The following is an 11,602-nucleotide window of genomic DNA, read 5'->3' on the forward strand; positions in this document are numbered from 1 at the left end:
TGAGAGGCAGGAGTTCCATTATCATCCATCGGATATCGGATATTTATTTATAAATTAATTAACTTTTCTCTCTTAGTCAGGGCTTACTGTACCAAGGAGGAGACTCTTCCAAGTTGTTGCATTATTGGCAGAAAATTGCACACTTTTAGAAATGCATTCCCCACTTAAGAGCTGGTAATGGGAGGTATCCCCAACAGGAACTTGAAAATATCTAAATAATATCAAGTTTTTCAAGTGATTTTATAGAAGAATTCGGTGAAGAATCTCTAATTTAAGGAGGGGTTATTATCAAAAAAAGATCAAATAAGTAACTGGATTGGTGGAATATTGCTAAGAATTCTATATAATTTGTAATTTAAAAGTTCTTATGAAAGAAAAAACTATAAGATATATCTTAAAAATGCTTACTTAGTTTCTGAAGGATTTTTTAAAATTGGCTATGAAAAAAAAACAAGTAAGTGTCTTTAATAAAATTAAATATTTTTTAGAATTAGAATTAGAATTGTTAAATTGTTAAATATTATTATGGAATTAGATTGTTAAAGAATATATATTTTAATCTTTAATCCATAATCCACATAATCTATAGATTATGTCTATTATCTATAGATAATTCTATATTATAATCTTTTTATAAAATTTATAAATTATATTCATATCATCCTAAATATAGTTTTCTTTAGACTCCCTCTAACTTTGACCCCCAAAACCCCCTCCTTTATAAGGATAGTACTGCCCTATTCTTCCTAAAATCCTGTATCTTTTTCATTCAAAAGTTCTATTGAAACAAAATTAAAGGCATTTATAATATTATAATTCTTAAATAGACCTGGTTTAGTAGAAATATTCTTCAAATCTATATATTAATTCCATAGAACTATAGACCATAGAATTATTATCTTTATACATCATATTCATATCATAGTATAGATTATAGTATACTATACATCTTAGTATAGTTTTCTTTTAGGCCATTTCTGACATTGGCCATCTCTAAACATTCTTTATAAGAATAGTACTTTTCCTATTCTTGCCAATATCTTGTATCTTTTTCATCCAATACCTCCATAAGAACCCTCTTTGTTCTCCCCTTTCTAGAGTTTCAAAAAGAAAACCCTTGAAGACTCTAAAAATAGGTAGAACCAGTCTCGGGACAAACAATGCTTTGATTGATGTATCAATACCATTACGCAGGACATTCACAGGACACACAGGACACTCAAAAGTGAGGGGCAAGCCACAAGTGGCACAAGTGTAGAGTGACAAGCTCCCATCGATAATATACTTACAGATTTAATTGGATCCGACTATCGGGGTATACGAGTTGGGGGGGGCTATTGTTGCTCCAGGATCCTGAACTTGATCTTGATTTCCGTGATGAACTGTTATCGTTAATCGGCTTGTCAGTTATCGGTCTATCGGTCATCCGTAGAGGTCTCTAATATTGAAGAATAGCGAATTAGACGTTGAGGGCTTTGGGGTTTAGGGATTTTGGGGTCTAGGGGTCTAGGGGTCTAGGGTCAATGGGTCAAGAATTAAGAGAGAGTAAGAGAGAGAGGAGATAACGTTTAGGAGATCCTCCTGCTGTCCCTCTTGCACGCACGAGATTAGTCTCCAAAGGAGGATATAGGTTCAAGGATCTGAGAGGTTAGGAAGTGGTAGGGCCTTGATAGGCCTTGAAGGATACTATATCTTATACTATATACTATACTATATCTTTTTACTAAATCGGTTTTTTTGGATTTTGACTTGTTCTTGTCCCCTTTGGCCTCTTCTTTCGTTTTTCCTCCTTTTCTCTTCTTGATTATCGTCTTTTCCTTTTTGTTGGGATTTGGTTTGTTGTTGTTGTCTTTGTTAGTTTCTTGTTTGTTGTTGGTCTCTTGTTGTTGTTGTTGTTGTTGCTGTTGTTGGTCGGTGTGAGCGTATTATTTCTGATTTTGGGTAAATTTTTTGTTTTTTTTTTTTTTTGTTGAGCGAGAAAAAAAAATTGAAACTGAATTGTGAGAAAGTGAAAATTTGTAGGGCAGCCGGTTGACAGGATCGGAAATGTTATCTAAGATATGGGGTTTTTCCCCCAAGAATATCCCAAGTATATGGTCCTCAATAAGTCAAAGGATATTGGTCAAGGACATGATGGTCCAAGATATCCTCAACTTTTAAACCAAATTTTTCAGTAAAGGTCATAGGTCATAGTCGCAAGAGGAAAATCTTCTTCCTGCCAGCTGGTACCGTTACAACAAGATACAGCCTGCAAAGGATTGATCCTTGATCCTTTCATTTTTCAAGGACTAACTGCACATTGAAAAAAAAAAAGAATTGATTTTATTCCAAAAATTATTGAATAGCCATTTTTTTTTGTGGCTTTTATTGATTTTTTTTTGTGACAACGACGTGGGTGGCTCAGGGGGTTGTTGTGGGCTAGAGAGTGGGTGGTTATGTTGCGTGGGTGCATTGGTGCGAGCAAGATGGCTGCAGATGCGTGAGTGCGTACAACGGGAAAAACGTTTCTCTTCCCGTCTCTCTCTATCACTTCTTGAGTATTTTTGCCTTACACTTTATGGAAATTCTTTTGTTTTTCTTCTTCTTGTTGTTTGGATTATTAACCAAAATTTAATAAATTTTGTTAAATAACTTTTTGTAATATTCTTTTATTTTTTTCACTTTTTTTGCTTTTCTTGTTTAGCATTTAAGAAAAAAACAACAAAAACGCAAATGGCGGCGACAACGGCGACGGCAGCGGCGATGGCGGCGACAACGGCGACGGAATCGAGGGGGGGGACAAAAAAAAAGTACAACTAGCTGAGAGCCGTAAGCTGAGAGCTGGTGTGTGTGTGAGCTGGGAGCTGTATGAGCTGTGGGAGCTATGGGAGCTGTGTGAGCTGCGAGAGATTAACTGTAAACTGCGAAATGTGAGCTGAGAGTCGAGCGAACTGACGCAACGGCGACTAGTGAACGTGAACTGCCGGATACGGATCCCAAGGTGTCTGCGTCCCGATGAAAATGCGAGGAAAACTCTGTTGCAGCGCAGTTGGCAGCGACGTTAGCTGCGGCAGAAGCATTTTCCACCCAACAAACATTGAATCAAAATGGCTGACCCTGCTCCTTACTCTCTCTCTCTCTCTGTATGTGTGTGTGTGTGTGTGTTAGTGGCGTCTATCCGCCTGTTTATCCGATTCAAAGAGCAGCCAGCAGCCGGCTTAGAAAACACTCACTTAAAATAGTCAACACACAAAAGAAAAAAAAGGAATATTTTTGTATAATTTTAGATTTTAAGGATTTTAATTTATTCAAGTTTTAAAATTTTGAAGATAAACTTTTATAGAATCTATGGGCCTTAAAAAAAAACGTCATGTAGATTTAAGGACTTTAAAAGGCTTTTAAACAATAAATAATATTATTTTTAAAGACAAAATACTCATAATACCTTTTAATAAAAATATATTACCCTAATATAGCAAAATTTGACCAATCTCTTATATTAAAATCTAAAAAAAACATGTATCTTAGAACCCAAATCATGTTTAAACTTGTTCATGCAATGCCAAAACTTTTCACGATCAGTATCCCAGCTGTTGGACCTGTAATTGCACAGTGTTCTTCTTGCTGCTTGAAGCCTCGACAGTTTTTCCGACCAAAGAGGAAAAACAACCAAAAAAAACTCTGAGGATAAACGGAATATTTTCCATTTGATTGGTTTGGGCTTCGCTGTTTTCCGCTGGCGCTTTCCACAATGGCGTTGGCAGCGCAGTTAGCGTTGGCGTTAACGTGGGCATCGACTGCTCGGTCGACGTCAACGCAGCTGCCACGCAGGGTGAGTGTGAAAAAGCGAAAATTCATTGTCACAAACGAGTCACAAGCAGAGACGACGGAAAACTCGAGGAGGAAAACTCTAAAAACAAGGGTGACCCGACCCGAGCGTCAACGTTGGCGTTTTTCCATTTTCCATTTTCCCTTTTTCTCTCCTCTCCTTTCCCTCTCATTTATTCCCTTGTTCCTACCCAGTTTTGTTTTTGGTTTTTCCATTCTTGCTTCTATTTTGTCTAGTGGCTAGTGAAAATGTCAGGAAAATTTAGACCGCCACAGCTGCTTCCCAAAGGCAAGACACAAATGTTGATATATGTATGTATGGGGGGGAAAACAAAGCGAGGGGGCAGGATGGTGTATGTGGATTCTGTTCCACCTACGATGGCCACTTGAAGTCCGTTTCCCGAACAAAAAAGAACACAGGCTGTCTAAGCTCTTAAATATCATTCATTGACATGGTACTGGTACTAAAAATTGCAATAAAAGAAAGTAGATTACAGTTAAAGCTTCAAAAAATTAATAATTTCCTCTTTTTTAAGTAATTTTTAATTAGTTCTAAGGATTACCTATCTATTGCATATTATAACCTCCATCTATAGATATTGTCATCTCTAAACAAATAGAGACTTTAAAAGTGCGATCACTAATCGCCATTTATGATTTTAAGCTTTTGTCGTCACTAATCTAAGCCGGCCAAAGTGCGATCACTAGTTTTAATAGTTTAGGTTGAAAAATACTTTAAAAAACTAGGAAACTGGTGAAAATAAACCCATAAACTGGCAATAAACAATCTAAAAATCTAATAAAATCCATATTTGTTTAAAAGAAAACAATTCCAACTGGGAAAAAGGCATCTTGGAATTTCAAGAATGCTGATCTAGCCAGGATCTTGGTTCTAGAAATAACCTTCCATACCCACTTCCTATTCTCCCAAAATTTTCATTGTCCTCTTTGATGCTGCTTCCTTGCTTCCTCTGCTTCCTTGTTTTCCTTTTTTATCCTTGCTTAGCTAAATCCGATGCGCACCCCGCAGCAACAACAAAAGTATTTCCGACTGTTACCAACCCAAATCAGCCCACACAAATACACGCGCAACAACACACACACACACACAGGCACACACATAGAACTGGCAACGTCGTCCCGTTTTTGGATTTGGGATTTCAAGCGAAACTTGCGTAGTTTTTCAACCCCAAAATACGGGACAAGGACAAGGTCGAGGATGTGGCTCTACGCCCCTGGACAGGGGTACAGGGATTTAATATTTTCAAGGGGGTGAAGTACTAAAACTAGTATCTCTATTAAATAAAAAGGATATTATTTTTGATCAAGGATAACTTTTTTTTTACACTGAAACCCCCTTTTCGTAATCCTTTTTTATTCGCCACCCCTGGACGGTAATGCGTCCTGCGTATCGCCAGGAATGTTTACAGCCGGCTGGGCTGAGCCTTCAGCTTTCTAACTCGGATTCTGCTTCTGGCAGAATCTAGCCCTAGCCTAGACGCTGGCTTTTGCCGGGATGCCGGCACCGCACAAAGGACGCGAGGGTGAGGCAAACGGCCGTGAGGTCCTTGTTTAAAGCCACCACCCACCCCCGGGCAGGCAAGCTGCGACGCATTTTTATGCGTTGCGTTTTGCGTTTGGCAGGCTGCGATTTCGATACGGGATGCCAGAAATCCAGGAATGGGATGGGTCAGGTCGGAATGGTACCAAGAATGGGGAGAGAAATGGTAAGAGAAATGGGCGTTTCATTCCGACATGTTCCTAGGGATGAGATCTACTTGGCTCAGGGTTAGAACACGTGCGTGTTCTTGCATGTCAAAACATGTCTTGTTACAAAAAAATACGAAGCATTAATTCTTTATTCTTATGGTTTTAAAATTTAGAAAAATATATTTTCGTTGCTTTATTTTTTTCTAAGTGTACCTGTATTTTACAGTTGCTTTTAATCGAGGATCGAAAAGCAACTGCGAATGATAAACGGTCCGTTCTTTTCCGTTTTGTTCCCTCCCCTTGTTCCGGCCATGGCTTCGTCCTTATTATGCTAGTATGTGTACATATATATCTACATACATATATATATATATTTTTTTTTTATTATTATTATTTCATTAGATTGCAACCCTCGAGTGTGCCAGGACATATCGCCCGCCCCCAGATCCTTTCGCAGTAGATGTTTTTTGTCCCGTGGCGGAATACGCACTAAAAGGGAGGGGGTTTCTAATTCGGATAAGGGTTTTTTAGCGAATGCGTATTTGGAAATCAAAATGGAATTTATATCCTTACGGAGAGAGAATTATAAAGGACATCATTCTTCAATATATGTATAAAAAAAGACTATTGTAAGTAGCATGTCCTTTTTAAGGAGACCCATAAAGGAATGACTTTCTACTTTGTTCTTTTGCTTCTCCACCCTTTCTCTCTTTTCTCCTCTCCTCTTTTTTTTTTGTGCCTCGAAGGATCCTTTTTTTTTTGGTTCGGCTGGTGGTGCGATGACCTCAATGCGTTTTTAATAAGTTCTGCCTGACACTGACACTCGAATTTCGGGACCAGGACTCCGGGACCCGGGTCCCGAGCTGATTGGATGATGGCAATCTCACGGCAGGACCTCGTGCCGCCCGCGATCTCTTTGTGGCCCGTGGCAAGCGAAGAAAGCGCGTGCGGCATGCAACTTGCATCCTGCACAGAACGTGGAATGGAAGGGGGGTGTGGTGGAGAGCGAGTCCAGCGAAAGTGCCTGTGTTGTCCGGTGTCCAGGGTCCAGTGTCCAGGGTCCTGTGCGCACTCTCCCTTGGGGGGACTTTTGGCAGGATCGGGCGACAGGTCCCTATCATCGGCAATCGGCGATCCTTGATCTCCTTCCAGTCGCCAGCTGCACCTGCAGGACATCGCGGCTGGTGTTTGTTGGTTTTTCGGTCGCCTCGCACTGTCCCCTCCACCCCCTCCACTGCCAAAAAGCTTCTCCTCCTTTCTTTTTTATTATTTTTATTCGCTGCTCATTTCTCACTCGCTTGTTGGTTAACGGTTAACTGTTAACGGTAATGCAGTTATGCGATAAGGCAGCACGATGAGGGGGAAAGAGAGGCAGTGCCCCGAATAGATGCTGCTCCCCTCTTGCAATTTGATCCTTTGCCTCCCTCCCCCCACACAAACAATCCCCAATCGCATTATTATCGTATCGTACAGCCGAGCGAATGACAGGGAAAGCAGGACAAAGGATTGCATTTCGCAGTGCAGGGCAAGGTGACTGGAAGGGGGGGTGGGGGTAAGGGGAGATATGAGGACAGGAGGTGCAGACGCGTGGCAACCCTCGATCTCGATTCTGATCCGGATCCTGAAATGCATCGCTGCATCCAGCCTCCAGTTTCAAGTCAGCGCGTGCATGCGGTGCACTGAAAAAAAACCATAAACTCAATAAAAGTATAAAAATTTGCATAAAAAATCATGAATTCTTTAAGTTTTCCATCTTATGAACGCCATAACCTTTAAAATGATCTATCTCTCTCTCTCTTAACGTGCTAGCTATCGTTCTAGATATGTTATAGATATCGATAGGCAAGAGTTGTCTAATAAGTCGACAAATATGTATGTATTCCATCTTAAGGACGACATAACCTTTAAAATGATCTATCTCTCTCTCTCTTATCGTGCTAGTTATCGTTCTAGATATGTTATAGAATTCGATAGGCAAATGTTGTCTAATAAATCGATAAATATGTATGTTTCCATCCATAAGACATGACATTGCGATCTTGTTCGATCTTGATTTATGATATTATTGTCAGTGTATCCCTCTGGCTATTTATGCAGGATATCTTGTGCAATCTGATCTGTGTCACTGTCCCCTCCTTTGTTGCTCCTTTTGCGCTTTTGTGCTTTTGCTTTTGCTTTTGCTGTTGCCTTTGCTTTTGCATACGAGTGGCTCCCAAGTGTCTTAATCAGCGCTTAATGTGTTGTGATTGCATAATCGAATCGGATGGTGATGGGTAAGGGAGATGGGGGGATCTGCAAGGAGGTGGGGCAGCATCGGGAGCGAGAGCAGCAGCTGGTTCGACTTACCAGTTGCTGTTGCAAGAGGCACGCGTTTGCTCACCTGCCTGCCTGCTTGCCTGCCTGCCACCTGAGACTGCAAGCTGTAGGCTGAAGACTGTAGAGAGGCTGGAGATTGTAGGCTGGAGACTGTAGACGGAAGACTGTAGGTTGGAGACTGTAAACTGAAGACAACCCAGAACCAAGACAAGCCCACAATAAAGCAATTATGCATGCGTTTGGTTTTTTTTTTTTGTCTTTTTTTTGGGTGACTGCATCTCGAGGATTGGAAGGACTGGCCGGGGGGCGTGGACCGATAATGTTGTCAGCTCAATTACAAGGTATCGATGCCCCGTCCTCGGTTCCTCACAAAAAAAAAAAAAGAAAGAAAGACCATCCAAAGAAATTAAAACATAAAATTTTTGAATATGCATCAGGGCAGTGCCCAAAATTGCCACAAAAGTGGATTCAGGATAAACACGAAGGCGATACCCAAGGCAGGGACTATCCCCTTTGGGGGATAATGCTCGCAGGACATTCGCAGACAGGGACAGACAGGGCGCAAGCTGAAGCTAAGCAAACAGGACATAGGCCGTGAAGGCATTATTCAAAAAGCGTTAATTATTTTCGTAATTTCTTTTTCAAAAATATGTAGTTTGTAAGCACCGGTTAGCTTTACAAAATATTACCTGCATGAAATGCAAAAGCCCATCTATGGGGGCTTCATTAAATTCAGAGGAGAGTCCTCAAAAAAATACCACAGATAGGTCATCTTTAAATAATTTATGCAAACTTGGGAAAAAGTGCATTAATTTGCATTTTTAATTAACCTTTTTTTTGGGAAATAATTATAGCTATAGAACTTTTAATTATAATAGTCTTTAGTTTAAAGAACCTTTTTATAGATTTTTAAATGAAACGATAGTTTATGGTATATTTTGTGATATTCTTTAGATTCTTAAGATTTTTCAAATTATTTTTTCAAATAAATATTAGTTTCTCTTTAAAAAAATTCCATTATTTGTTATTAAATTATTTTATTAAAAATCTCTAAAAAAAAACCTCCCAAGGAATGGTCCATAAACAACGTCATACATACCCTTATAAGAAGGATGGGGAGGTCCTTACAAAAAAAAGAAAGTAAAGAAAGGGGGATGCTTTGCAATACGTCATGTGTTGCGTCACATGAAAACTTTTCAAAGTTTTGTTTTTTTTTGTTACAAATTGAATTCTGATTTGGGTTTTATTTCTGTGATGTCAGGGGGTACAGTCTTTTAATTTTTTTTTGCGATTAAAAGTGGAGATTTTTTTATGATAGGATAGGATTTATAATAAAGGATTCTGGGGTAACTACATAGCTTTCTTTTAAGGAAAACATGTTCCATGGTTTATTTTAGCAAAGAGTTTTTATAATATTTTAAGGATAATAAAAATTTGTATGTTTCTGTTTATTATAATAGATCTTATTCTATTTTAGAGACTTTATTTTAAGATTTTGGTAGAAATATCTTTTCATCTTAGGGGTTTCAAACGAATATATTAAGGGATACATGTTAAAACTTAGGATTAAAAATATTTGATAGCTGGCATAGGTATTGCGAAGTATTTTTTAAGTATTTTAAATATTATATAGATGTTATACAGGTATTATGCAGTTATTATACATTTATTATTATTATTATAGTTAAGTAACATTATTTTCAAAAACAATTAAGGACATTTTAATGTTAATATACATTGGTATAAATATTTTGTAATGTATTTAATAAGTATTATAGATTGTATATGAATATTAAACACGGTATTGTACAGGATATCAATCCTGGATATATATTACATATATCAGAATTGGTACTGTATATTACAGCACATATGTATAATAGTTATTAATCCAAAGAACCATAAGTACTTGCTTCAAACCATTATTTTTTAAACCATTTCTATTTTTTGAAACCCGAAATCTTAGAACCTCTTTCATAATTTAACTTTATCTCAATTTACATCACAATATCCATCACTTACCTTAATGGATAAATAGCTATAATCAAAATAAATGGCTTATTGAAGGATAATTCCTATAATTGTATGAGAAATTACATGAACCTGAACATTAAAATTGAAAATTAAATTTTAAAAGCCTATTAGCCTATATTGTAATCACTTTTGGCCCTTCGATCTGTTTGGTAAGATAAGAGTCAAAATTATATATCTAGTTTAGGGCAAGGTGTTGGGCTTTTTATTCCACCTTTTTAGGCCAACGGGCCGCCCTTTTTTTATTAACCGGGCTATTATCATTTTTAAAATAAATAAGCCGGTGTAATAACGATAATAAGCAGCCAAAAAATTGAATAGCTTTCTGTTTTTTTTTTGTTTTTTTTGGGGTTCAGAGTCCTGGGCCCAGAGCCATCTGCAGGCCACCCAGGACTTGGCAGGACACGGATCGCTGGCAGGACCGAATCGCTGGCATCCTTGTTGGCGACGCTCGGGCTCATTAACGCCGGGAATTAACGGGCATTTAGCCAGAAAACAAAATGCCCAAAATGTCCAACGACGGAGGACACCAACGAAGCTCATCCTTGCCTTGCCCAGTCCTGGCTGGAGGACCTGAGGACCTCGAGGGTCATTGCATGTCTGGCGGTCGTAAAAATTCATATTTAAAATGCATAACAATGAGTGCGGCACGCGAAGCTTTAACGGCAAACGCAAAGTATCGCAAAAGGATCAGAGGATCAAAGGATCAGAGGATCGGGGATCAAGGATCGCGGATCGAGGATCGCGGATCGCGGATCGCAGGACAGTCACCCACATATGCATATATTTATGAAGATAAGAGGGTTGCATTGCACGTCCTTTTTTTTACATTTTTTTTTTTTTTGGTTATATTTTTATTATTAATATTATCCTGTATATTATCCTTTCTATTTATTTTTATATTTTTTTTGTTGTTGGCCACACAAAAAGCCGAAAAGCAAACAAGAATGACGGGGGGAGAAATTAAGCTGGAATTTTGAATGGCACGAGCCGTCGATCCTTGCGATCCTTGCGATCCTTAGGACCCGTGCTATCCTCCAGACCGATGCAGTGCACTGCTTATCCTTAATTTCGTTGCGCCCGGCTGTCGTCCTGTGACTTTTTTTTCTTTTTTCTTTTTTTTTGGGACAGGTGCAAACTCTCTTTGAATGTGTGTATGTTTTTTTCGCGACCAAGTGTCCCGAGATAGTGTCCTTTGGCCCCATCCTGCACACACACATACTCCGAAAACAAACTCGGCATTAATTCGCTTCTTTATTTTCGGTAATTGCCGAAAATGTTCCGAATGAACGAGCGAATCCTCGTGCCCCAGACACCCTGTCCTGTCCCGTCCTTTATCCTTTTTTTTTTTTTATGCTGCGTGCTCTGATCCTGCGTCAGCCGGATTAGGTCCTTCTCAGTTGTCGTCCCCCCCTCCGTTCTGGCGCTGATCCTTTGCGCTGATCCTTGATTGCGATTTCACGTTCCTCTCATTTTTCAACAGTTTTCAGCAGCCGTGCGATCATTGACTCTTGTCAGGCAATGAATATGCAATGTGTCCTGGCCCGCAGCCAGGACCTCCTTTCCCATATCCCCGTATATCTTATAGTCCTTACTTATTCCTCTCTCCCTTTGGAAACTTCTCGCAAAAAGCCAGAAAATTTATTGTCGCTAAAAATTCTTCAAGAAATGTCTTTTAATTTTTTTCGAAATTGTTTAAGGTTTCTTTTTATTCTTAAAAAAATATAGTTTTCTATAA

At 38.9% G+C, this 11,602-nt stretch overlaps 1 protein-coding gene across 3 annotated transcripts in view; it reads right to left on the reverse strand.

Annotated features, from left to right (window-relative positions):
* Imp (IGF-II mRNA-binding protein) overlaps positions 1-2,016 on the reverse strand; it is a 36,174-nt gene extending 34,158 nt beyond the window's left edge. For 2 of the 3 annotated variants that reach the window (XM_043210172.2, XM_043210169.2), the window contains exon 1: positions 1,290-1,429. Coding sequence is in view for 1 of the 3 variants with exons in the window: in XM_070277495.1 (XP_070133596.1) it covers positions 1,290-1,426 (137 nt within the window). In the remaining 2 variants the exon portion in view is untranslated. Of the gene's footprint in view, positions 1-1,289; positions 1,439-1,724 lie in introns of those variants that run through there. The other variant, XM_070277495.1, reaches the window with a different exon arrangement.
* Between the last annotated feature and the right edge of the window lie 9,586 nt (positions 2,017-11,602).

The sequence above is a fragment of the Drosophila bipectinata genome, chromosome XL (genome assembly GCF_030179905.1).
Source record: "Drosophila bipectinata strain 14024-0381.07 chromosome XL, DbipHiC1v2, whole genome shotgun sequence".
Classification (NCBI taxonomy): Eukaryota; Metazoa; Arthropoda; class Insecta; order Diptera; family Drosophilidae; genus Drosophila; species Drosophila bipectinata.